This window comes from Hemibagrus wyckioides, linkage group LG06 (genome assembly GCF_019097595.1).
Source record: "Hemibagrus wyckioides isolate EC202008001 linkage group LG06, SWU_Hwy_1.0, whole genome shotgun sequence".
NCBI lineage: Eukaryota > Metazoa > Chordata > Actinopteri > Siluriformes > Bagridae > Hemibagrus > Hemibagrus wyckioides.
The window spans coordinates 17,262,608-17,286,045 of NC_080715.1; the positions used below are offsets into that span (position 1 = coordinate 17,262,608).

At 40.0% G+C, this 23,438-nt stretch overlaps 1 protein-coding gene across 2 annotated transcripts in view; it reads left to right on the forward strand.

The window, feature by feature from the left end:
- Positions 1-363: 363 nt before the first annotated feature.
- Positions 364-23,438, forward strand: part of mylka (myosin, light chain kinase a) — a 55,246-nt gene continuing 32,171 nt past the window's right edge. For both annotated transcript variants that reach the window (XM_058392704.1, XM_058392705.1), the window contains exons 1-3: positions 364-444; positions 9,049-9,205; positions 22,874-23,081. In XM_058392704.1, coding sequence (XP_058248687.1) covers positions 9,053-9,205; positions 22,874-23,081 — 361 coding nt within the window. In that variant the 5' untranslated portion in view covers positions 364-444; positions 9,049-9,052. The remainder of the gene's footprint in view (positions 445-9,048; positions 9,206-22,873; positions 23,082-23,438) is intronic.

A 23,438-nucleotide genomic window follows, 5' to 3' on the forward strand; every position in this document is an offset into this window, starting at 1 on the left:
AGTAATGCTGGAAAATACATAGGTCAATGATTTGTTGATTACCATGCAACCTATATACATGTGTAAATTGATGAATTGTTAAATTGGTGCAGTTTTGAAAATGGGGGGAAACACCTACAAGACAGCAGTAGTGGTACGTAGCTTTGCTCTTGTTTATTATTATTATTATTATTATTATTATTATTATTATTATTATTATTATTATTATGCATACTATTGAACATTATAGTATCAGGTTTTGGAAGTAGCCATTCACATTTCTGACCGCCGTATTAAGGACCGCCTGTTCTTCCGCATCTTCATCTCTCAGCCAATAAAAATCGCCATAGCGTGTTACGTCACGAACCGTGACAGCGCGTTAACTCCAAACAGCAGCGGGCAGATACTCAGAGCCAGAGCAGAGCTTTTAACTAAACAGCACGGAGATCTGCTGCATCCAGCACGGTGAGTACACACACACACACACACACACACACACACTCTCACTATACACTCACTCACACTCACTCACTATACACTCCTGCTTATCTACACAGCAGTGCACTTACACCGACAACTTTCCCATCACCAGTATGACAGTGAAGAGTTCCTGTGCACTGATGCTAAAATACTCTCTTATTCTGGTTTTTTATTTAATTGAAGACTTTCAGTATTTGTGATTCTAATCACGTGTTCAAATGAAACTCAAAGATCTCTCTCTCTGTCTCTCTCTCTCTGTGTGTGTGTGTGTGTGTGTGTGTGTGTGTGTGTGCGCGTGCGCGCGCGCGCCATCACATTTGTTTCCCCTTAAGTGGTTGATCTGATCTGATCATTTCAAGCTCTTTAACTAGTGAAAAATATCTAGCTTAGATCACAAGAAGAGCAGCAGAGCAATAAGATTTGAAGTGACTTGAGCAGCAATCGTTGAGGAATTGTAAACTAAATATAACATAACATTGTGATTTATAATCAGTTACAATCATGGCTAGTAACTAGATCACCATTTTAAGGGGGTTTGTTTGTTTGTTTGTTTGTTTGTTTGTTTGGGTGGTTGTTTTACCTCTGGAAGTGTCTTGATAGTGTGATGGCTGAATGTAGTCTAATAGGTGGAGAAACTTCTACTCCAAGACAATATATAGTATCATCAGTTATAGTACTATATACACACACACACACCCCATACACTCAATCGTCCATTCTGTTTAAAGGAGAATCAAGAGAGAAAAGGAGGATAAGCACACAGAGAGACTCTAAACTAACATTTTTAACTCAGTAAAATGAAAAGTTTAAAGAAATTTATGGAGGAATGGAAGCATAACATAACAGGCATTTAGAAATGAACACTTCAGGTAGTCTACATTTGGCATTGTCGTATATGAACTATGATGAGCTCAACACTAAAATGTTGACCCTAGTTCCAGCTCTTATTAATTGTGGTATGCACTGAACTGTATTAAATCTTCACACTGTCATATGATTGAGTTTGGCCTGGACTGTTGTAGAAATTCCAAGAAGCTGATGATACATGCAGAGAAAATCAAGCAGACTTTTAAAGGCCAGCATTGAAATGATTTAAAAACATGTGCAGCCCTAACTCACAGGTGTAGTTTCTTTCGTAGCTGTAGTTTCCCAGTTTCTGTCCAGGGCAGTGTGTCTCATGCATAACTGCACCCGCTCAGCACAAATGAGACGTTTCCGACATCGATTTAGCCTGACCCTGAGATCCCTTTGATCCCATTTTAATCCAAATAAAGTGGCCCGCTCTGGTATTCCCTATACAGGAAAAGACATTAACTGCCTAAACCACAGGCTGCTGTTCCTTTCGTTGTCATGAGGCTCTGGATTCTGTTACTTTTAATCAGTAGTAGATTGACCTTTTTCCAATAGCTTTGTGGAGATTTAAGAGTAACATTTTAAAATAGTCATCAGCCTCTGTAGTACCTGTTCATGATGAATTATGTGTGTTGTGGTGTTTTTCCCTCTCATCTCTTTGACATGTTTATGAATCTGACCTGTACCACTTGAGAGCAGTTAAATTGAAATGTAGGTCTTGAATGGCTCGCAGACTGATCCTCTGTTTCTCTATCAGTCTCATTTTGGCCTTGAACAAGATCTGATATTCGTCCTGCTGATACTATTGTATTTTTCAGCACGAAACTTCAGATGCATGGAAAATGGGCAAGAAATATGATTTATTACTGCAGCAGAGCCGCAATGTCTCTAAACTTCTGAACATTTTATTGGCGTGTCTAGGATAGTTAGCTATAGTGCTGAGCATTACATAGGTCAATATTATTCAGTTTGCTGGATTCAGAACAGGGATAATCAGACAAGAGTTTCATCAGTGTAACCAGGTGTACTATTCTTGTTGTGAATAAAAGCTTATGGAGAATGTTCCCAAACACACAATTTATTGTGCTGGTGTTAACAGCAGATAGGGGCAGCGTTTGTCCCTTATCAGTGTCCTGTCAGTGTCCTCTGTGTGTGTGTGTGTCTTTTGTCATGCTGTTTTTCCTTTTTCACTGTCATTGTTTCCTTAGTTGATGTGTTCAATATCTACATGCTGTGTTTGTGCAGCTGGGGAAAATATAACATTCACAACATATTACGTCACATATGTATGTATGAATGTATCTGTGTGTGAGCTTGTGTGTGCTGTGACAGAATGTGTGGGTGTGCGTGTGTGTGTTTGGTGTTTGGACTTGATTCCTTTAATTTAGTCTCAAAATTTCTACAACCGCCAGAAGGCCAACCACACACTGCCCATGTGTAAGACCACCCCCTCTGTTATAGCTTTGTTTTCCCATCCTGCTGCTAAACTAATAGTTGTTTTCCTGCTCTCTCTCTCTCTCTCTCTCTCTCTCTCTCTCTCTCTCTCGCACGCTCATTTTTACTTTGATAGTATAACGTAACTTTATTTTCATGATCACTTTCCAGTTTTGTAAAATATGGTTTCTTTTCCATGATAAAACATCAGATGTTGGAACAGACAGAAAGACAGAAAAGCTACTGGCATCTGTGTGTGTTATTTGTCCTCGGAGGTTTGCACTAATATGTTTTTAGGAATCTCATCTTTGTTTTGTGCAAAGCTGGACAGGACTTGCCACTAAAGCATCCAGGAAATTTTAGATCTCAACTGGACAGTGTGAGTAATGTGTCTTGGCATGTGTTTGAACGAAAGACACACAGATGACATCACTGTGCTGAGGTTATTAACCACTGATTTGGCAATAGTGCTCACCTTGTCTGAAGGCTGTTATCTAACAGCACAGTGATGCTAGGGTGAATGATCGCATGGTCATATAAACCTCCATGATAAGACAAGGGGCTGCAGGTGAACCAGGATCTAAATAAATGCAACGTAGCAAAGCAGTCAGGAGACCGCTACCTGATGTCTGAATTAACCAATGAGATGAGCCAATATGAGCATATCGAAGTGAGCATGGTTGATACAATCAAATAAATGATTCTATCACACTGCATGGGGGTGCTAAAGAGTTACTTTGTGAGCAGGCTAAAATCATAGTGTTGTACACTTTCTTACAGCAAAGTGGAGTGTACAAACATCTGACTTACAAATTGATTACATTAAATATGTGAGTTTAAAGCCGTTCACCTGACTATGAGAAGACTGCAGTAAATCCGATCATTTAAGATCACAGTTATTGTCAGAATTTCATTTCAAGGCGAGTCAAGAAGCTTTTATTGTCGATTCAACCGTACATATCTGGTGCAGAACAGTGAAATGCAACAACCTTCCCTTCAGGACTATGGTGCTACAAAAAGACAGAGAGCTACATAAAATAACAAGTAACATAAAGAACTAGGGACTAAGTGCAAGCACACAGTTTGTGCAAACAATGCAAGACAATTTGCAATTTAATCTAAATGAAATTGCTTAGACTGTTATAATTTAAGCTCGAGAAGGATAATGAGCACATCCTTATTAAAAGTCAAATTAAAACACTAGGTGAATATGCTAATTTGTTAAAAATTGTGGTTAGATTTAAATATTGCCATTTATATCATTCTAAATGCCCCGAATTGCGAACACTGTTACTGCACATTCCTGTTTTCCATCTATCCCATTGTACTGTAAGAAAGGAAAGTGTGTGTGTGTGTTGTTTTGTGTGTATCTGCGAGGCACAGAGTCATTGTTGCCTCATATGCCATGCTGAATACTATAATCAGATAAACACACACACGCTAATGGAATACTGTACATAATAGTTTAACAAACATGCATGCACACAGACATGGATATGCGCTTAAGGGTAAATGCTCGTCTTATAGAGGCTAGTTGTTAAAGCTGTCAGATAAACGTCTGCTCACCTATACACGTTTCAGGTTTAGAAGCTAAGAGCCTCATAGTAAATTATTACCAAATTATTTGTTTAATCTGAAACAGGTGTGCATTCTGGTTAGATGTAATGTTTTGCTTCTGGACAAAGATCTGTCTGTGAATCCTCTCTCTCATTCGACAGGATTAGCAAAACTTCCATAGAGAGCTTATTTCAACGTCCAATGAAGTTTGTAGACTGATGTAAACCAGAATCTACTGCAGAGTGAGCTCATTCTTTTGTTGTTATTATAAATTTATGTTTAATGATCACCGTGCCTCAGGTTCAGACTGGACCCAGTCAGTGAATGAGGGGATCCTGGTGTTTTATAAAGGGCTGTTTTAAATAAAGGCATCTATATCTTTTCTGCTTGAAGATATTTAATTCTAGTAAAAAAAAAAAAAAAAAAAAAAAAAAAGCATTGCCTGAATGTTTGTGTTCTTGCAGGTCTGGTGCATTCATCTTTGCTCTTCTGTAAAAAGCTTTTCTTCTGTCTTAAAGGAATGAAACAGTGGGAGACTGAAGTGCCTGGAAATATTTCCCAATATTCAGAGTTCTCTTAATTCCTGCAGATTGATTACACTGTCCGATCTGTCTGAATCACATATTCATGCACTATACACCAAGAGATGACTATAACAGAGAGTGAGGGCAACATGAGGAGCTTAGAAAAGCTGATGCCAGTGCAGCAGGCCATTATGAGACTAAAAAAACACAGACCTAGACAAAACATTTTGGCTCAGAATGACTCTATGGTTCAATTTTAAAAGCTATGCAATAGCAAGTGACCTTGTAAACTGTGAAGTGCAATAATTACACATTTCCGCTGTGTAATGGATGCAAATCGAAATTGCATGAATGGCTTCAGAGGATTTTACTGCCCTATATAAGACTACTAACATCTTTAGAGTATAGGTGCTAAGGGTTAGGGATACGCCAGCTGTAAGAGAGAGAGGCACTGGGAATGTGTTGTGAAAAGAAAGGAACAGCTTGAAAAGATGGTGGGGATGGAATTAGTTTACATTTTTCTCCTTGATTGATGAAAATGCACACAACAACAACAACACAAGGAATTCTGTTTCTCAGAATCATCTTTGCTGCTCAGATCCATCCAAATTTCCCAGAACTGAATGCTGCCACACTTCAGGATAATGAGCTAATAACTTTAGTAAAACTGCACTAAAAGGGAGTGACATGGTGGTGCATCAGGTCGCATAATCTCCTCACAGCTCCAGAATCCCTGGTTAGAACCTGAGCTCAGGTTACTGTGTGCTGAGTTTCCCATTTCCCAAGAATATGCCAATATATGTGGATTGACCCTAAAGGTGTGTGTGTGTCCTGCAATGTACTGGGTGTGTTTCTGTCTTGCTCCAAGTTAAACAGAACAGTTTATGTTAATCGTTCCAGTTACTTATGGTCCCTCGAAAGCGGATATGGTGCATAAAAAGCCCATTATATTCTTTCTTTATAAATTCTATAAAGCTATATCAATTATATAAAGCTCTATATAAATCAGAGTAGAAAGTGTTTAAGACAAATGAGAGTTCACATTGGGTGAAATTTATCCCTGCTGATCATGACTGGGATATTAATCTCATGTTCCACTAAGCTGATTTTTCACTGATGATGAACCGCATGCAAAACACCTTCCAAAATGTAATGGTGTAATAGACATAACTATTTTAGTTGAAAAATTGAGAGGCACTGTAGTGTGCTCTGGTACAGTTTACACCTTCTTTGCTTTGCGAGAGCTTTCATGTACTGTTGAATAAACTGCTCTGATCCTAAAGGAAATTGACATGATGACTCCGAGAAATCCTTGAGCGAATTGACTTGCTTTTGAAGCACAAAGCTCTTCAACCTAAAGACTTTCCTGTAGCAGAAAACACTGTAATCTCCTTTGAAAGATTCCTGTATGAGCTCTTCACCGAAAATATTACTGTAATACATCACCAACACACATTTCCTGTTTAGGTGGAGTGTCTGCCAAACATGTTTTTGTGTAATATCACATTAGACCAAGCGCATTTATATAAACCTAAGATTTGCCTACTGTCTGTTTTATAGAATATTGCTGCATCCAGTCCATCCAGGCAATGCTTGCCTCATAAAGAAACTGATAGAAAACCATTTAGAAAAGCCTTAAAGCTCCACAATTAGGGTAGATGTGAAGTAAGAGGAGGAAAAAAAAATCATAGTGGTAGAAGAAAGAACTCCAGGGAGATGTAGAGAGATAAATGGGAGAGGAAGAAAAGGAAGAGTGTTCTACATCAAATATCCAGCTGTATTTACACTACCCGTGGAGTGCTCAGTAGCCATTGCATTCCTCACATGCATGCTGTTCTCTGTACTGCTTTATGTTGATGTTTTTTACTTTTAATCAAGGTTAGAATCCTCAAAGCCACTAGACCATGCTGAAGAAGTTACTCAGTGCTAATGAGGGCTTTTCCAGCTTAGTGTGAAACATCCTCCTTTACCTCCTTATGTCTCAGTGAGGTCAAGCAAATCATTAAGGAGCACCGGTGCTGGACTTTCCCAAAGAGTATTCCAAAGAGAATAAATGCCTGTGGTTTTAGCATCCGTCGTATGTGTATTTTATCACCGACATTTATTTTTATATGCATTTTATAGGAGTGTGTTGTACTCATTTGCAGTTTGGTTATATGGTGTTAATGCTTGGTTTACATACTGCAGCACTATAACGACTTAAACAGAAGAGATGGGGGCAACGGGCCAGCATACGGTCAGCTCCAGAATTATTGATGTCTTTTAAAAGTGTGAACAAAGAAAAATGTATACAATGAAATATATATAAGTACACACAGTGATTCAGATTTTCCATTCAATTGGAGGAAATACTTTTCTTTGATAGATTGACATACAGACAGATAGATATTCACATAGACAGACAGACAGACAGACAAACAAACAAAGGTAGTATTGTCTCATAAAACATGGAAAATAACTAAAGAAAATTTGGAAAGAATGAATGCAAGCAATTAATAAATAAATGAGTAAAAAAAGATGAAATGTAAAATTTTCTTTAGTATGAAATTACACGTGATTCAGAAGCAGTGTGTTTGAGGGGGGAAAAAATATCAATTACAAACTAAAAAGTTTATAAAAAAAAATATTCACTATAGTTTTAGGCATTCTCTAATGGGTGCCAATAATTATGTAAAGCTGCTGTAGGACAGTGTCTATTGTTACACAGAAAAAGTGCTATCCAAATGAATGAACATGTAAAATAAAAGTCAAGAAACTAATTGATCAAATAGGCTTTTTTAATAATTTCGTTATATTTTGACTTGCTATCTTACTAAATTAAAAATCCTTGTGAAATATAATTTTATGTTTTGCATATGATTATGACTGTAACCTTGTGCTGGTTGGCTGATCTCCCAGAAACTTTCCATTTACTAGCAGGAATTTGGAGGTGCTCAGGTTTACTTGGGCGTCAGATTCGTTTATTTTAATCAATAAATCCCTGGGTGTGTGAGGTGCGGCTTACATTGGACAGAATCATATGAAATGAGAGGGATGGTCCACAGTCATTCTAGATCAAAAATGTGTAGCTAATTATTTTTTATTCTGTAGTGTGTTTACATTGGTTTATCTGGCAGACGTTATTTAAGTGACTTACAGCTGAGATAAAATCTAAAGATAACTGTGGCAGTGGATGAACTTGTTTAAGGCCCATCAGTGGCTCAGTGAACTTTTGATGACTATTGAGGAAGCATATAGAAGGAAACACTTTATTATACTGGTAGCATATTCACTGTGACAGTATTGGCTATTTTTTTTAGAAAGTAATTGACTCATTGTTGGAATCTCTAAACAGCTAGCCAGATGATTACTCCCTAAGAAAGGCAGGTTCGAGTAGGGTCATATGTGGTGGTGTATATTGGGTTCAGGCTCACATGGCTCAGAATTATACAGTGAAAATTTACATATATGTTAAGGAACTGCATTCATGTGAAGAAGATGATGGTCATTTGAACTATCTATGCAAGATCAGTCAGTGTTTTCATTGGTTCACTTGATTTACTGGATAAAATGTAGATCATGGGCCAACATTTAATAAGATCTGAATTCGAAACAAAATGTAAGCAGAATAAAGTCACCAGCTCAGTTAATAGCGAACATTACACTGGAGCCTTTAACTTAATGTGTCACTCGTGTGGAATGTGTTTTCTTCCAAAATAATCGCAACTTGAAAATTCTGAGACAAGCTGAATATGATAAGGTGTGTTACCTTATCTGTTTTTACAAGCTGCAGAACTAAACAAATGTGCTCATTGAAGCCAACCTCAATTTTCACTATGAAAAAAATGATACATTAAGCAGCACTCAGTCGAACACTGATCTTAACTGATTTGTAGGTTTCTTTTTAAAGGTAATTATATAATCCAAAGTAGGTATGTGAGTGGAATTAAACTATAAACTTCACCTATTTAGTCATGAAAAAAGGGAAGTAAAACAAGAAAACATGTTAGCAGTCAGGTTTAATAGATGCTAGATATGTGGGAATACACAGAAATGCTAAACATTACATGATAATGTCTTGTGTTCTGTGTGGAACGGTGGTGAAGTGAATCCTGTGAGTTGTGTGTGTTTTTGTGGATGAATTGGCTATGCTAAATTGTCCCTAGATCTGAAGAAGTGTGTAAATGTGTGTCTTTTACCTAGATCCGTGATGCAACTCTATTGTTTTCTCTTTTACTTGCAGAAATATGGGAGATGTACAGTTGGTGACGAGTTCTCACATGTCAAAGACCAGGCTGACTTTGGGGAAGGTCTCTCTCGGTAACGAAGCTCCGACATTCACCCTTCCTCCCTGCAATGCTCGTGTCTCTCAAGGAGGCACAGCTCGACTTGAGGGCAAGGTACAACTCCAGTTAACCATACAGTTCACCATTCTAGCATTATTGAGTATCATTCAGTGATCCTCATCTTCATTTGGCTTTGATTTTACATGTGCGAACTTTACACGTGCCAACGATGAAGTACATTTGCTGCAGAGTTGCTCTAAATTTGATGAAAGGTGGTAATAATAAGAAAATAATCTTCCTTCAATTGGATCCGAATGTCTGAGTTCTCCGGAGTCTGTTTTATTGCATTAGTAATAAGGAAATGTCATGGCTCTCAACAAATGTCAAATATTTCTTAAATTAGATATATAAAATACATCTTAGTTATGATTTGAAAGAAGCACATTGTGTATACAGAGTTTATATTGACACTAACCTAAATTTCAGGTTGAAATTTGCTAAAATGTTGCAAGCTAGCTTTTTGTGCTTTAAGTTTAGTTTAATAATTTCATAGTTCACAGATGGTTTAGATTTTTCTTGTGTGTGTTATGTGCACATTAGTCCTGCAGTGTCAAGTAACTCCTCTTAAACTTCACATATACAGGGATTTTATCTCTGCTAGTTGCTGTACTGTGAAGTCCCCTGTAGATGATCCAGTTATCAGTTTGTGGTGCAGCTAGCATTCCACTTGACGACAAATTAGTTTTCTACCTGCTAAGAGAAGCAGTGTGTGCTATTTGCCATGGTTCAGGTGCGCACTACTGTCTTCACTCTCATATGGAGTCCAAATTTGCATACAGTTGAACTTTTCTTAACTGTTGCTGTCACTCTGTGCATGAAAGGAGCATTAGATGTCAGAAGTTAGCATTAGATATAAAGTGTATCAGCAGAGGGAAGATCTTTCTATGCTCTATGTACCTTTGAATCTGGCCGTCTGTCTGTCCGTCTGTCAGCAGTAACCAATCAGGCATAACAGTGCCATCTCCTCATCGTGGCACCTGTTAGTGCCATGGGCAAGTGTAAAGATTTGACAAGGGCCAAATTGTGATGGCTAGACGACTGGATCAGAGCATCTCCAAAACTGAAGCTCTTGTGTGGTGTTCCTGGTCTGCAGTGGTCAGTATCTATCAAAAGTGGTCCAAGGAGGGAACAGTGGTGAACCGGTGACAGGGTCAATGGGTGGCCAAGGCTCATTGATGCACCTGTGGAGTGAAGCCTGGTCTGTCTGATCCGATCCAACAGACTTGCTCAGATTGTTGAAGAAGTTAATGCTGGTTCTGATAGAAATGTGTCAAAATACACAGTGCATGATGGGTCAGGGCTGTTTTGGCAGCAAAAGTGGGACCAACATAACATTAGGCAAGTGGTCATAATGTTATTCCTGATTGGTTTATAGGTACGGGACTTACGTAGTCATAATAACAAACTGACAGCAGGTCTGCTAGAAGAATAAAGGACTTAAAACATACTCTTTCCAAATGTAGGCGCAGCCTTTCTTTTTTCACTGACGTTTTACAAAAATGTCCGTAGTGTTTCATTTTCTGTCATATATGATATAATGATTGTGAAATACAGGTACAGCTATTTGGACTGTCTCATCACATATATACAGAGGGAATATATCCTCACCATCCACATGAATTAAAGAATGAAGATGATAATGTGATTTATTTCTCCATTTCATCCGTCATCATTCACTATAATGGCCAATGTGATAAATTTATTGTTCACTTTTGAATCTTTTGTTTTTGGGTGTGTGTAAAAACTTAACAGACATTTTCAGTTTATTGCATTCAGAAAGTTTGTTGTATGAGGTGCAGGATGAGGTGGATTTGGGACACGACTTTGCTGTCTCCCTCTCACACTGTGTGGATAAACACAGGATATTGAAATAATAAAAGCCTCTGTCCAAGCTGCCTGTGTATACAGAGAGAGAGAGAGAGACAGAGAGAGAGACAGAGAGAGACAGACACACACTCAGTGGGAGCTGAGAGTGAAGGGGGGGGGGGACCTGGACTTCTCTTGCCTTCACTTCTCAGACATTTTGTCAGAAAGCATCCAGAGAGAAAGCCTTAGAGACAGACACAGAAAGCTCACGCTGCAGGAGATGCTGGCAAACCTTGTGGCTTTAACAGTGTTGAAACTTCCAGCACAAAGAGCAGCACCGTCTGGTAGGAATCAATCACGGAATCACAAAGCACTGCGGAAAAGTTTCTTTTTTATAGCACGTGAGGCAAATATTCCACCTTTTTTTTCACTTTTCACAATTTTCATGAAAGCATCACGCCACTTTGATTTATTTTCACCCTTTTTCGTTTTATTTCACTACTACCACAGCAGTTTGCCAACAATTACCATTTCCAACATGTTAATGAAAGGGAGAGGAAACATTTAACTGATTATAGTGCAGTTAATGTTGTGCAGCATCCACAAGATAAACTAGTTCCTGTTCCATTACATTAAACTTGGGAATAGGACCAGTGCCTTCATAACAAACTACATGAAATCAACCCTGTTCTAAACAAAAGGCACTTTCTTCATTTCCCCTCTGAATCCTGACACAATCAGATCGTATATATACACAAGATGTCATACTGGACACTCAAGACTTTCATCTGCATTATTGCTCAATAGTGAAGAACCTTTCTTCATGTGATGCTTATGGACTGTCCTGCGGGTTAAGGGCCTTGCTCAGAGGCCCAGCACAACCTTCTGATCAGTAGTCCAATGCCTAATGCCTTAACTAAGCTGCCACATCCCACTTAGACTGTACTTAGAAGGAAAAAGTCCTAGAATTCTTATTGAATATTAAAGAATTGCATGCATATATATATATATATATATATATGTATGTATATGTGTATGTATATATATATATATATATATATATATATATATATATATATATATATATATGCATACACATATACATACATATATATATATATATATATATATATGTATGTATATGTGTATGTATATATATATGTGTATGTATATATACACTATATTGCCAAAAGTATTCGCTCACCCATCCAAATAATCAGAATCAGGTGTTCCAATCACTTCCATGGCCACAGGTGTATAAAATCAAGCACCTAGGTATGCAGACTGTTTTTACAAACATTTGTGAAAGAATGGGTCGCTCTCAGGAGCTCAGTGAATTCCAGTGTGGAACTGTGATAGGATGCCACCTGTGCAACAAATCCAGTCGTGAAATTTCCTCACTCCTAAATATTCCACAGTCAACTGTCAGCTGTATTATAAGAACGTGGAAGTGTTTGGGAACGACAGCAACTCAGCCACGAAGTGGTAGGCCACGTAAACTGACGGAGCGGGGTCAGCGGATGCTGAGGCACATAGTGTGAAGAGGTCGCCAACTTTCTGCAGAGTCAATCGCTACAGACCTCCAAACTTCATGTGGCCTTCAGATTAGCTCAAGAACAGTGCGCAGAGAGCTTCATGGAATGGGTTTCCATGGCCGAGCAGCTGCATCCAAGCCATACATCACCAAGTGCAATGCAAAGCGTCGGATGCAGTGGTGTAAAGCACGCCGCCAATGGACTCTAGAGCAGTGGAGACGCATTCTCTGGAGGGACGAATCGCACTTCTCCATCTGGCAATCTGATGGACGAGTCTGGGTTTGGTGGTTGCCAGGAGAACGGTACTTGTCTGACTGCATTGTGCCAAGTGTAAAGTTTGGTGGAGGGGGGATTATGGTGTGGGGTTGTTTTTCAGGAGCTGGGCTTGGCCCCTTAGTTCCAGTGAAAGGAACTCTGAATGCTTCAGCATACCAAGACATTTTGGACAATTCCATGCTCCCAACTTTGTGGGAACAGTTTGGAGCTGACCCCTTCCTCTTCCAACATGACTGTGCACCAGTGCACAAAGCAAGGTCCATAAAGACATGGATGACAGAGTCTGGTGTGGATGAACTTGACTGGCCTGCACAGAGTCCTGACCTCAACCTGATAGAACACCTTTGGGATGAATTAGAGTGGAGACTGAGAGCCAGGCCTTCTCGTCCAACATCAGTGTGTGACCTCACAAATGCGCTTCTGGAAGAATGGTCAAAAATTCCCATAAACACACTCCTAAACCTTGTGGACAGCCTTCCCAGAAGAGTTGAAGCTGTTATAGCTGCAAAGGGTGGACCGACGTCATATTGAACCCTATGGATTAGGAATGGGATGTCACTTAAGTTCATATGCAAGTCAAGGCAGGTGAGCGAATACTTTTGGCAATATAGTGTGTGTGTGTGTGTGTATATAATATTATATATATATATATATATATATATATATATATATATATATATATATATATATATGATATATGATATATATATATATATATATATATATATATATATATATATATATATATATATATATATATATATATATATATATATATATATATATATACACACATTATATATATGTGTGTGTGTGTGTGTGTGTATATACAGGGGTTGGACAATGAAACTGAAACACTGGCCAATTTAGTGTTGGAGGTTTCATGGCTAAATTTGACCAGCCCGGTGGCCAATCTTCATTGATTGCACATTCCACCAGTAAGAGCAGAGTGTGAAGGTTTAATTAGCAGAGTAATAGCACAGTTTTGCTTAAAATATTGCAATGCACACAACATTATGGGTGACATATCAGAGTTCAAAAGAGGACAAATTGTTGGTGCACGTCTCGCTGGCGCATCTGTGACTAAGACAGCAAGTCTTTGTGATGTATCAAGAGCCACGGTATCCAGGGTAATGTCAGCATACCACCAAGAAGGATGAACCACATCCAACAGGAGTAACTGTGGACGCAAGAGGAAGCTGTCTGAAAGGGATGTCCGGGTGCTAACCCGGATTGTATTCAAAAAACATAAAACCACAGCTGCCCAACTCACTGCAGAATTAAATGTGCACCAAAACTGTCCGTCGGGAGCTCCACAGGGTCAATGTACATGGCCGGGCTGCTATAGCCAAACCTTTGGTCACTCGTGCCAAACGTCGGTTTCAATGGTGCCAGCAGCGAAAATCTTGGGCTGTGAAACATGTATTGTTCTCTGATGAGTCCACCTTCACTGTCTTTCCCACATCCGGGAGAGTTATGGTGTGGAGAAACCCTAAAGAAACGTACCACCCAGACTGTTGCATGCCCAGAGTGAAGCATGGGGGTGGATCAGTGATGGTTTGGGCTGCAATATCATGGCATTCCCTAGGCCCAATACTTGTGCTAGATGGGCGCGTCACTGTCAAGGACTACCGAACCATTCTGGAGGACCATGTGCACCCAATGGTTCAAACATTGTATCCTGAAGGCAGTGCCGTGTATCAGGATGATAATGCACCAATACACACAGCAAGACTGGTGACAGAGTGGTTTGATGAACATGAAATTGAAGTTGAACATCTCCCATGGCCTGCACAGTCACCAGATCTAAATATTATTGAGCCACTTTGGGGTGTTTTGGAGGAACAAGTCAGGAAACGTTTTCCTCCACCAGCATCACGTAGTGACCTGGCCACTATTCTGCAAGAAGAATGGCTCAAAATCCCTCTGGCCACTGTGCAGGACTTGTATCTGTCATTCCCAAGACGAATTGATGCTGTATTGGCCGCAAAAGGAGGCCCTACACCATACTAATGAATTATTGTGGTCTAAAACCAGGCGTTTCAGTTTCATTGTCCAACCCCTGTGTGTATGTGTATATATGTATATGTATGTATGTGTATGTATATATGTGTGTGTGTATGTGTGTGTGTGTGTGTGTGTGTGTGTGTGTGTGTGTGTGTATATATATATATATATATATTATATGACAGACATTATTGAAAATTTGTAAGATTTTACTGTTCTAATACAGTAAGAATTTACAGAATGTCCTGTTTCTACTGGAAATAGCCATTGATATAGACAAAGCATAAGAGAGAAAAATAAATAATGAGCCAGAATTAGTGGTTATTGCATTTCTACCAACCTTAATAAAACTGCTGATGTTATTGCTGATGGATATGCCAACATCTACTCTTTAGCTGTAGCTTTTATTAATTTTGACCTCTTGCTACGATGGTGCAGGAGCCACCAAAACACTCCACCTGTCTGTTTTGTTAGATAAAGCAGCAGTCAGGCCAAATTAGATGAAACCAGACCAAAAGCTGAGTCAGTTAGTGGTGGTCACAACAATGTTTGGCCTTGCACGTTACGTAGTTGGACATGTGGGGTAAAATATACAAAAGTAAATAACGGTAGTCTCTACAATAGCACATGCGAGCAGGACTGCATTCATATCATATCTAAAGTTAGCATTAAGCATCAGAATGAGTCTCATGTTATTGTTTTTGGCGAGTTTGGGGAACATCCAGTCATCTCTGATAGCTCCATCAAAACCAATGGATCTGTAATTTATCTGATTTACTACACCACTGGAACACTAGAATACTGTTTCTTTTCTTAATTTACACACAAGTTATTTTATACTTGAGTAATTTCTAAAAGAGCACAACAGCTGCTCATCATCTGGCCTTGCTATAAGCCTGAGATGGCACAGAAGTGGAAATCAGCCACTGCTGGTCTTTTAGCCACAGACAGCAGGAGTTCTATCCATAGGGAACAGATAGAAAAGATCCCAGATAAAAGGGAGAGGTCCTGATAGACATGTGTACTCAGCTCTGCTTTCACTTAAAGTTCTCTTTGAAGGAGATTGTTAGTACAAGGCTATGGTCTTGTGAAGTAGAAGGCAATGTATCTTTTTTTTTATTTCAGACCTCAAGAACTAATTCAGGGAGTCTACTTAATGTTTCACTCTTCATTCAAGAACTCTTAACTCTTTAAGGAAAGACGGTATGTTTTAAGAAATTCTTGCGATTCTAAAAAATTCTACTTAAATGTTCTGTTAACACACACTTTTAACATTTTTGTATTAGGCAGTCCCTGATATTTGGAGGATCTTTTCAAAATGACCCAGATTCGAGCATCGTTTGATGTCGTCACCTCACATTCAGCCCAAATCTTTGGTTCTTTTAGTTCACGGGTTCTAGTATTCTCAGTAGATCATAGCTAATTGGTCCAACATCTTCAGTGTACATTAGATTTTACAAACTGGGAGCATCCATGCACACTGACTTCAGATCTCTTCACCTGAACCACTTTCTTGTTATTAAAGAATTTGATTTACACAGACCATGTAGCATTCTGTTGTTTTTAAAAGAAAGTGCTCATGTTGTTTTATAGCAGCTTAAACCTTCCTCAGCACCATAGTCAACAGTGAGTGTGTTTGTCAGTGCTCTGGACCTCAGGGCCTTTCTGTTCTGTTATAAATGTTAGCTTTCCATACAGAAGAAAAACTACCATAAACGGACCAGCTGCAGACGAGCAATTCATAACTGTTGTCTGTTGAATGGAAAGTTGGAGAGGACATTAAGCAGACAGACCGTTTCAGGCCTAGTTTTCTGTTTTGCCCCATCAGTAGTTCGGACAAATCCGATATCATTTTCAGGTTTAGAAAGCGAGCTGTGTCTACGGCTACTCCCAGCAGACAGTCTCGGGCTGTAAATCCGACCAAAAACAACACTGAAGAATCCAGAGGCTTCTTTTTTGAAAAGTTCCTCAGCTCCTGCTGTTGTGCAGTTTTGCAGATGGACTGAGAAAACACCCCACTGTACCACTCACTGGCAGGACGTCCTGTGTAATCAGTCAGCTTGACAGTTGCTGAAGCAGCATTGCTCAGTCTTACATCAGTATTATCCAGCCTAAAATGACTGCAGCTCAATGCAGACTAACGCTTGGATCCAATGCTAGCAGATTTCTGATGTGCCGTCATTTTGACAGCAGGTTATGAGTGCCTCGAGAGCATTTGTAGCCAAGGAGTGTGTGAAAATGTAATATAGTGGAGGCCTGGTAAACATTAGACATCGTGCTACTCCTTCTGAAAGACAGGTCTGAGAATAAGTCCTGATAGAGATTAAAATACTTCAGTCTTGTGGCTCTTGCTTTCCTGCTGTCCTCCTGTTTTTATTTTTCTCTACTTCGAATGTTTCACAGTCCAAATCATCCATTTAGCCTGTTTGCTTTGATGATCAGAAGCAAGCCAGATGTCTCTGTTTCAAGGCCAGGATTTTATTCTAACTTTTACAAAAAAGTTTGATGTGGAAGGAATTCCTCCATAGGAACATTCTGATTGAATCAGTTTTTTTTAAATAATGTACATTTATGTTATGATCAGGCAGCAGCAAAAGAATTTGGTGGAGGTTTGGTTTGTCTGGTTCATGACAGTTTACCCATTGGAGCATCTGAAGAGGTTTACCTGTAAAATAATGCAACTAAAATAACACTCACTTAAACACATTACACTTTTCTTTGGCTGATTTATAGAGAGGAATTTCAGAGACGGTCCACATTTCTAACAGGAGCAAATAGTGTTAGAGAGCATGTTAGACTGTGACTCTCTGGCACATGTGCACTGATACACTTGCTCTCTGTTTCTACTCCAACATGTATGAATTCCTGAGAGGCAAGGAAAAAAAAAAAACAGTGAACCAGAATGGCTCAAGGATACCATGTATTTCCTAAAATAGGAAAGATTAGTTACTCGAAGAAAATGTTGGGGAAATTCCTCACAGCTTCCAATCCTTCATAACATACTGCAACTCACTGTGACCACTGTAAATATCACGTTTGTCACCATATTCTGGGTCCCACATAAAACATCTCGACCAAAACGAGAGTGAAAAAGGAAAAGAAAGAGCAACAGAAATCTCATGTTGCTTCAATTTCAAAAACCGAATCAAGACACTTTTACTTTCTTTTTACAGATACAGCGTCCCGTTATGAAAACGTGTAGCTCTAAAATTCATAGCTTTCCACAAGAATGTGGTGTAGTGTGGTGTCTCGGCTCCAGACAGTTACAGTAGCATTTCTTTGGCAGGCTTTTCATTAAAGAGAACATGCTGGAGTTGAATTTAGATATTTTCCACATATTTTAATTTCTTCACAATGGCCAGCATTGGACTACAATGGCTGTATTATTTGCACCATTTACCGTCAACCGATTAGTTCTGGCAGGCTGAGTCTCTCCTGAGCTCGGTTTCTATACGGTCCATGTGGAGCTTTTATGCACATTCTCCCTGTCTCCTTCTGGGGTTCCTCCAGGTTCTCTGGTTTCCTCCCAAGTCCCAAAAACATGCTAGGGGGTTGATTACCCAAAGATGTGAAGGAGTAAGTGAATATGTGTGTGTGTGTGTGTGTGTGTGTGTGTACGCATGATCCCCTGCAATCCCTGTGACTCTGATCAGGATACAGTGCTTACTGTGAGTGGGTCAGTGAGTGAGTGAGTCCATGAGAGAGGTTGAGTCAATGAATGAGTGAGTGGAGTTGAGGTCAGTGAGTGAGCGGAGTTGAGGTCAGTCAGTGAATGAGTGAGCGGAGTTGAGGTCAGTCAGTGAATGAGTGAGCGGAGTTGAGGTCAGTCAGTGAATGAGTGAGCGGAGTTGAGGTCAGTCAGTGAATGAGTGAGCGGAGTTGAGGTCAGTCAGTGAGTGAGTGGAGTTGAGGTCAGTCAGTGCGTGAGTGGAGTTGAGGTCAGTCAGTGCGTGAGTGGAGTTGAGGTCAGTCAGTGCGTGAGTGGAGTTGAGGTCAGTCAGTGCGTGAGTGGAGTTGAGGTCAGTGAGTGAGTGGAGTTGAGGTCAGTGAATGAGTGAGTGGAGTTGAGGGCAGTGCGTGCGTGAGTGAGTGGAGTTGAGGGCAGTGCGTGCGTGAGTGAGTGGAGTTGAGGGCAGTGCGTGCGTGAGTGAGTGGAGTTGAGGGCAGTGCGTGCGTGAGTGAGTGGAGCTGAGGGCAGTGCGTGCGTGAGTGAGTGGAGCTGAGGGCAGTGCGTGCGTGAGTGAGTGGAGCTGAGGGCAGTGCGTGCGTGAGTGAGTGGAGCTGAGGGCAGTGCGTGCGTGAGTGAGTGGAGCTGAGGGCAGTGCGTGCGTGAGTGAGTGGAGCTGAGGGCAGTGCGTGCGTGAGTGAGTGGAGCTGAGGGCAGTGCGTGCGTGAGTGAGTGGAGCTGAGGGCAGTGCGTGCGTGAGTGAGTGGAGCTGAGGGCAGTGCGTGCGTGAGTGAGTGGAGCTGAGGGCAGTGCGTGCGTGAGTGAGTGGAGCTGAGGGCAGTGCGTGCGTGAGTGAGTGGAGCTGAGGGCAGTGCGTGCGTGAGTGAGTGGAGCTGAGGGCAGTGCGTGCGTGAGTGAGTGGAGCTGAGGGCAGTGCGTGCGTGAGTGAGTGGAGCTGAGGGCAGTGCGTGCGTGAGTGAGTGGCGCTGAGGGCAGTGAGAGGTTTGAGTTTAGGTGAGCAGGTGAGTATGCATGCATTTATTAGGGAATCCTTTTGGGAGAACAAGTAATTTATTGAGCATGAAAACTAATCTGATTAATCATTTGCTGGAGCAGCATTTTAAGCACCATGCAGACTAAAGCCTGGACCCAGCACTAGCAGGTTAATAGGATGCTGATGGTGTGTTTGTGGCCAAGAAGTTTTTTTATATTGGTTATGTAAGTGTAGTATGGAATAGGAAGGGGTAAATAGGATTAGGCTAGCTGTCTCCTGTGCTACTCTTACTGATGGACAGGTTTAAAAATGAGACCTGATTGAGATTAAAATACCTCCATCATGTTTTTAATTTTTTTAAGCTGCCTGTTTGGCTATATCGTCCGAGTCCTTTTCCATGCAGCGTTTATAGTCTCATATTCCAGAAAAATATTTGTATGACAGTGTGAATACAGCTCAGGTGTTGCTTCATACTTGAATGTCACATAGCCTTCATGACCCATTATTAATTAAGGCCATTATTCCAATAATAGGGAATTCTTCTGTCTGAATAAGCGAGAAGATATGGGAGCTTTTCACTTCATTTGTCCTCCTGTCCTGGCATGTCCTCTCCTTCCCTCTTTTCTTTTTAGTTGTTTGTTCCAGGCCAGCTAAAAGCAGTAACAGGTTATATAATAAGTAGCTCTAGTATGGAGACTATATGGAGAAGTTCTGCTGTAAGAAATACTGCAAGGTATGCTGTTTGGAAAAGGAAAAAAACTTACAGGATAGGAGCTTATTGGAAGCATATGTGAGGGATTTCTTTCTTTCTTTTCTCCTCTCTTTTCCTCTCTTTTCCTCACTCCTAGTCCATTTGGATTGGATTTGAATTTAAGTCTCAATTGGATATGAATTAGTTCGATTGATTTCAGTCCAGATTGTTGCCACTCTTCACTTGATCTTGCCATATTATCATGTAACAGCTGATCATCTAAGATAGTGCTCTCTCTGAGACAGTGGACACAGTCTCTCCCAGCGATAGGACAAATGTTTTTATCATTTGAAGTGCTTGGCTGGCGCAGATGCTATCAATTAATTCCACTTGGCACACGATGCAGAACAAATTCTCTCTACATTTTATTTTTGAACCTCGTCTCCCAGCAGAAGACCTCTGACTCTGTATTAGCAGACAAGATTTTGTCTATACAAGATTTCTTCAAGGTTTAGGCAATAAGAACAATGCCAAGAAAATGAAAATGCCAAGAAATTGTGATAACACAAACAACCATCAGGTTTTGCTCATGCAGTTAAACAACAATATGACATCACACACCCCTTTTATGAAATGTTTTATAGATGCTGTTTAACAGATGTTTTGGTTATCAGTGTATTATAAGTGAATTGTTCAAATGGCATCTACAGTGTGACTCGCATTGAAACTCATTCTCATTTATTTGAAACATTTAACCCATGTCTGCAGTGGATTATCCAAATAATGTCTAATTTTCTATGATATAAGGAATAAAACACAATGGGGCATGCTGTTATAAGGAAATAATCCATGATGGAATGTTGTATTATGGTGTGGTGTGAAGAGAAGTACTTGAATATTGTCCTATAAAAGCATGTTTCAAAGTGTTTTGTTCTTCTGAAGCCACAGCAACTCTAACTATTTGTTTTTAAAGACCCTGTTATGTTTTTTTATCCATTTATTGCTATATTTAATGTTGTGGAACTTCTGCAAAGCAAGTTTGTCACTTTTATCATTTATTATATTGCCGCTATAAACAGCCGTAAACATCCCTTAGCAGCTATTGTATCTCCTGATCCTCTGCACGTGTACCCTTGTCTCTTTTGACAACAATAGTTGTATGCCTGCTCTCTCCCTCCGTCCTAAGCATCGCTTCTGTCTGGATGTGAAAGAAAAATTGAAGAAAGGAAGGTCTTTATGTAAACAAGCCTATGTTTTTTTTCTAAGTACAGCAGGATTCTTGAGGTACAGCATTTGACCACAGTCTCTAACTCAAGGTCTTAGTCTGAGCTAGGTCCAGAGAGAGAAAGAGGAGAGCTGTTAAGCGAGCACACTGAGGAAATACCACTGCCACTATGTTTTAATAAAGAGTTCAGACCTAATACTGCTATTTTTGGGCAAATCTTTTTGGAGAACCTGGGCCAGTCTCAGTGAGGTAACGGCTGATCCGGTTCAAAAGAGGACATTTTTATATGCTGTTGTCTGGGTAAGAAAACAGAAAGTTTTACTTTGTGTAACAATGGGTTATTTTTTTTTTTTTCTTTCCTTTAAACATTTTTGTGGGATTTTGAAGGCCATCTGGTATCATTCTGTTGTCTACAAGCTGTCGAGCCATATTAATTTGTATTTTCGATCCGAAATTCGTAGCAGCTGGAGTCATGCTTTGTACTTCTCTCTGTCTTCAGTCACTTGTTGGAAGTGAGCCTGTGCTATGAGTGCATTGGTTTTCCAAAGTGAGCAAAGCAGTTTCTGCTTGCATGCTTTTCATGGTACACTTTCAGAAATTGAATGTTGGTTCAATGTCCAGGCCTGCTACGAGCTGAGATTTTGCACTGCCATGAGTAAAAAGACTAGGAAGGATATTGTTCATTAAATTAGCTGTGGCCGGCTGATTTGTAATGCTTGGTGGAATTCGGATACATGCGGGATTGAGCTTCAGGAAGTGACTCAAAATGAAATTGAACGAGTCACTACAATACTTAAAGACTTGTACTCATGCTAAAGACTTATAAGGCAACAGAATAAGCACTGATCACTTTTTCTAATGTTCGTTTAAGTGAACAACCGGGAAGACAACAAAGGGTTTGGGTCGCATGCAGAAGATTTTTGGGAAGCCAGAAGATTTTTATTGGAATTGTTCAGAATTACTGGCATGTTTGAGGATTATAAAAAGGATACAGAATGGTGAAAAGAAGGAAAGTAATTAGAGACTGTGCTGATGGGAAAGTATTTGGAGGACAGAGAGTCTTACTAGCATCAGCAAACCAGGAATCAGGAAAGTGAGCAGGAAGCAGAGACGGGGTGCTCTCCCTCAGCGAGTGTGCTGGTGCTGATAATCAGTAACTTGGTGGTTAATGATGAAGGCTGCTCTTATCATCGCTATTGGAGTGGAACTGACTCTGTGTACTGTGCCCTTGGCTAGTTTGGGCTGAGAGCTGATTATGTTTGCAGCAGTGCTGTCTTTCCAACTGCACTGTTTTAATTATGGCCCTCACATGCCGGCTGTTCACACACCCAAGAGCTTCCTGTGACTGAACTGTAATCGCTAGTCTCATACGGGAACAAAATTGTTTTTTTTTTTTTTTTCTTGTTACAGTAAATGATTCTTTGATAATGTACATTGTTTTGTTTCACACTGTTTTTGCTTTAGGCTCTGTGTGTGTGTGTGCTGTGTTTGTCTGTATTGACCGTTTCTGTGTTTCTAAAGGTTCGTGGTTCTCCAGAACCGCAGGTGTGTTGGTTCAGGAATGGGAAAGCTGTGATCGCTGGAGGTCGATACTCCATGGAACAGAGTGCACGTGGAACCTTTAGTCTGGTGGTTGAAGGAGTCCAGGAAGACGATGCAGGACGTTACACTTGTGAGGCTGCAAATGATGCAGGAACTCGACAGATTACCGTAGACATCATTGTGGAAGGTACAGTACTGCTTTAATTTGATGTTATACAAATACATTTCTGATACTCATTCGAATTACAAAGCAGTCATGGCATGTTTTTTCCAAGGTTACTCAACCGAGTCAATGACTTATGAAGCCACCCTACATTTTTTAGATTCACATTTACAGTATTCATCAGAATTATTTTCCTCAGAGCGACATACAGAAGTGGTTTGTCTCCATCAAAAACATTCTCTTGCTAGTTCAATAGGTCGTGCTAAAACCCTGCTAAGGAGAGAAAATGAACAGATTTTTCACCTCATTTACTATAATTTATTACTTTAACAGCACTAAAAATCTAATTTAATCTAATATACTAAAAATCATTTAGTTTGT